Source organism: Rhinopithecus bieti, unplaced genomic scaffold, assembly GCF_001698545.2.
Source record: "Rhinopithecus bieti isolate Rb0 unplaced genomic scaffold, ASM169854v2 scaffold_18608, whole genome shotgun sequence".
NCBI lineage: Eukaryota > Metazoa > Chordata > Mammalia > Primates > Cercopithecidae > Rhinopithecus > Rhinopithecus bieti.
In genome coordinates this window covers 77652-78499 of record NW_016809140.1, presented here as the reverse complement: position 1 = coordinate 78499, position 848 = coordinate 77652, and the positions used below count along the sequence as shown (strand labels likewise).

At 72.2% G+C, this 848-nt stretch overlaps 1 protein-coding gene across 1 annotated transcript in view; it reads left to right on the top strand.

Moving 5' to 3' along the window:
* Positions 1-476: 476 nt before the first annotated feature.
* Positions 477-848, top strand: part of TMEM64 (transmembrane protein 64) — a 25153-nt gene continuing 24781 nt past the window's right edge. The window contains exon 1 of the mRNA XM_017888776.1: positions 477-842. Within this exon, the coding sequence (XP_017744265.1) occupies positions 728-842 (115 nt within the window). The 5' untranslated portion in view covers positions 477-727. The remainder of the gene's footprint in view (positions 843-848) is intronic.

The following is an 848-nucleotide window of genomic DNA, read 5'->3' as shown; positions in this document are numbered from 1 at the left end:
CCCGCAGAGGGTGACCTCGCTACCTGGGAGGTAAGTCTGAGACGGAGAATAGGGTCAAGGACAATAGCCAAACCCTCCTCAGAACAGGACAAGAACGCTTTCCCCAATTCGACAGGGTAGCGGCGGATGTGAGCGCCACTCACAGCTGCCCGCTCGGATAAGAGGTTACTGCGGAAACGACCAGGAGGGAACCGGCGAGAATCCAAGCAGCTCACCGACTGGGGTCGCCTCGGTCCGAGAAGGGGAGCGCGCGCCCTGACACGCAGGCATGCGCGCGCCTGTGGGAAGTCAGGGAGCGCGCCCCTGCCAGTCGCCCCGCCCTCCCCAGAGCTCCTTCTGCCCTCCCAGCAGTTTCCCTCAGCAGCCCTGGGCCTCCGCTGGCCCAAGCAGACGCCCCTCGACCCCTGCAGCCTGGCGGGCAGGCGTCACGGGGGCGGGACCAGAACACAGCCCGCTCCGCCCCGAGCGCCCGCGGCCCCGCCCCCTCTGGCCGACAAGGGGCGGGCACCGCCGGAGTGGGCTCCGTGGGCGCTGGGGCGGGAGTCTCCTCACTCCCGCCTGGCAGTCGATCCTCCGCTGACTCGGCGCCCTTTTCCGGGCTGTCTCCCACCCCCTGAGCGGACGCAGGGAGTCGAGGCCGGGCGAACCGGGCGCCATGAAGGGCAGCTGCCTAACAGGCGCCGCGGCGGAGGGGCTGGTCGGCTGAGGGCCCGCGCCGGGCCGAGGCATGCGGAGCCCGGGCGGGATCCTGCTCCAGGCGCTGCCCCGGCTGCTGCAGCACGCGGCCCTCCCGGGCCTCGTCGAGCTGCCTGCCCGCTGGGCCCTGCCGCGGGGTGCGGGCGGGGACG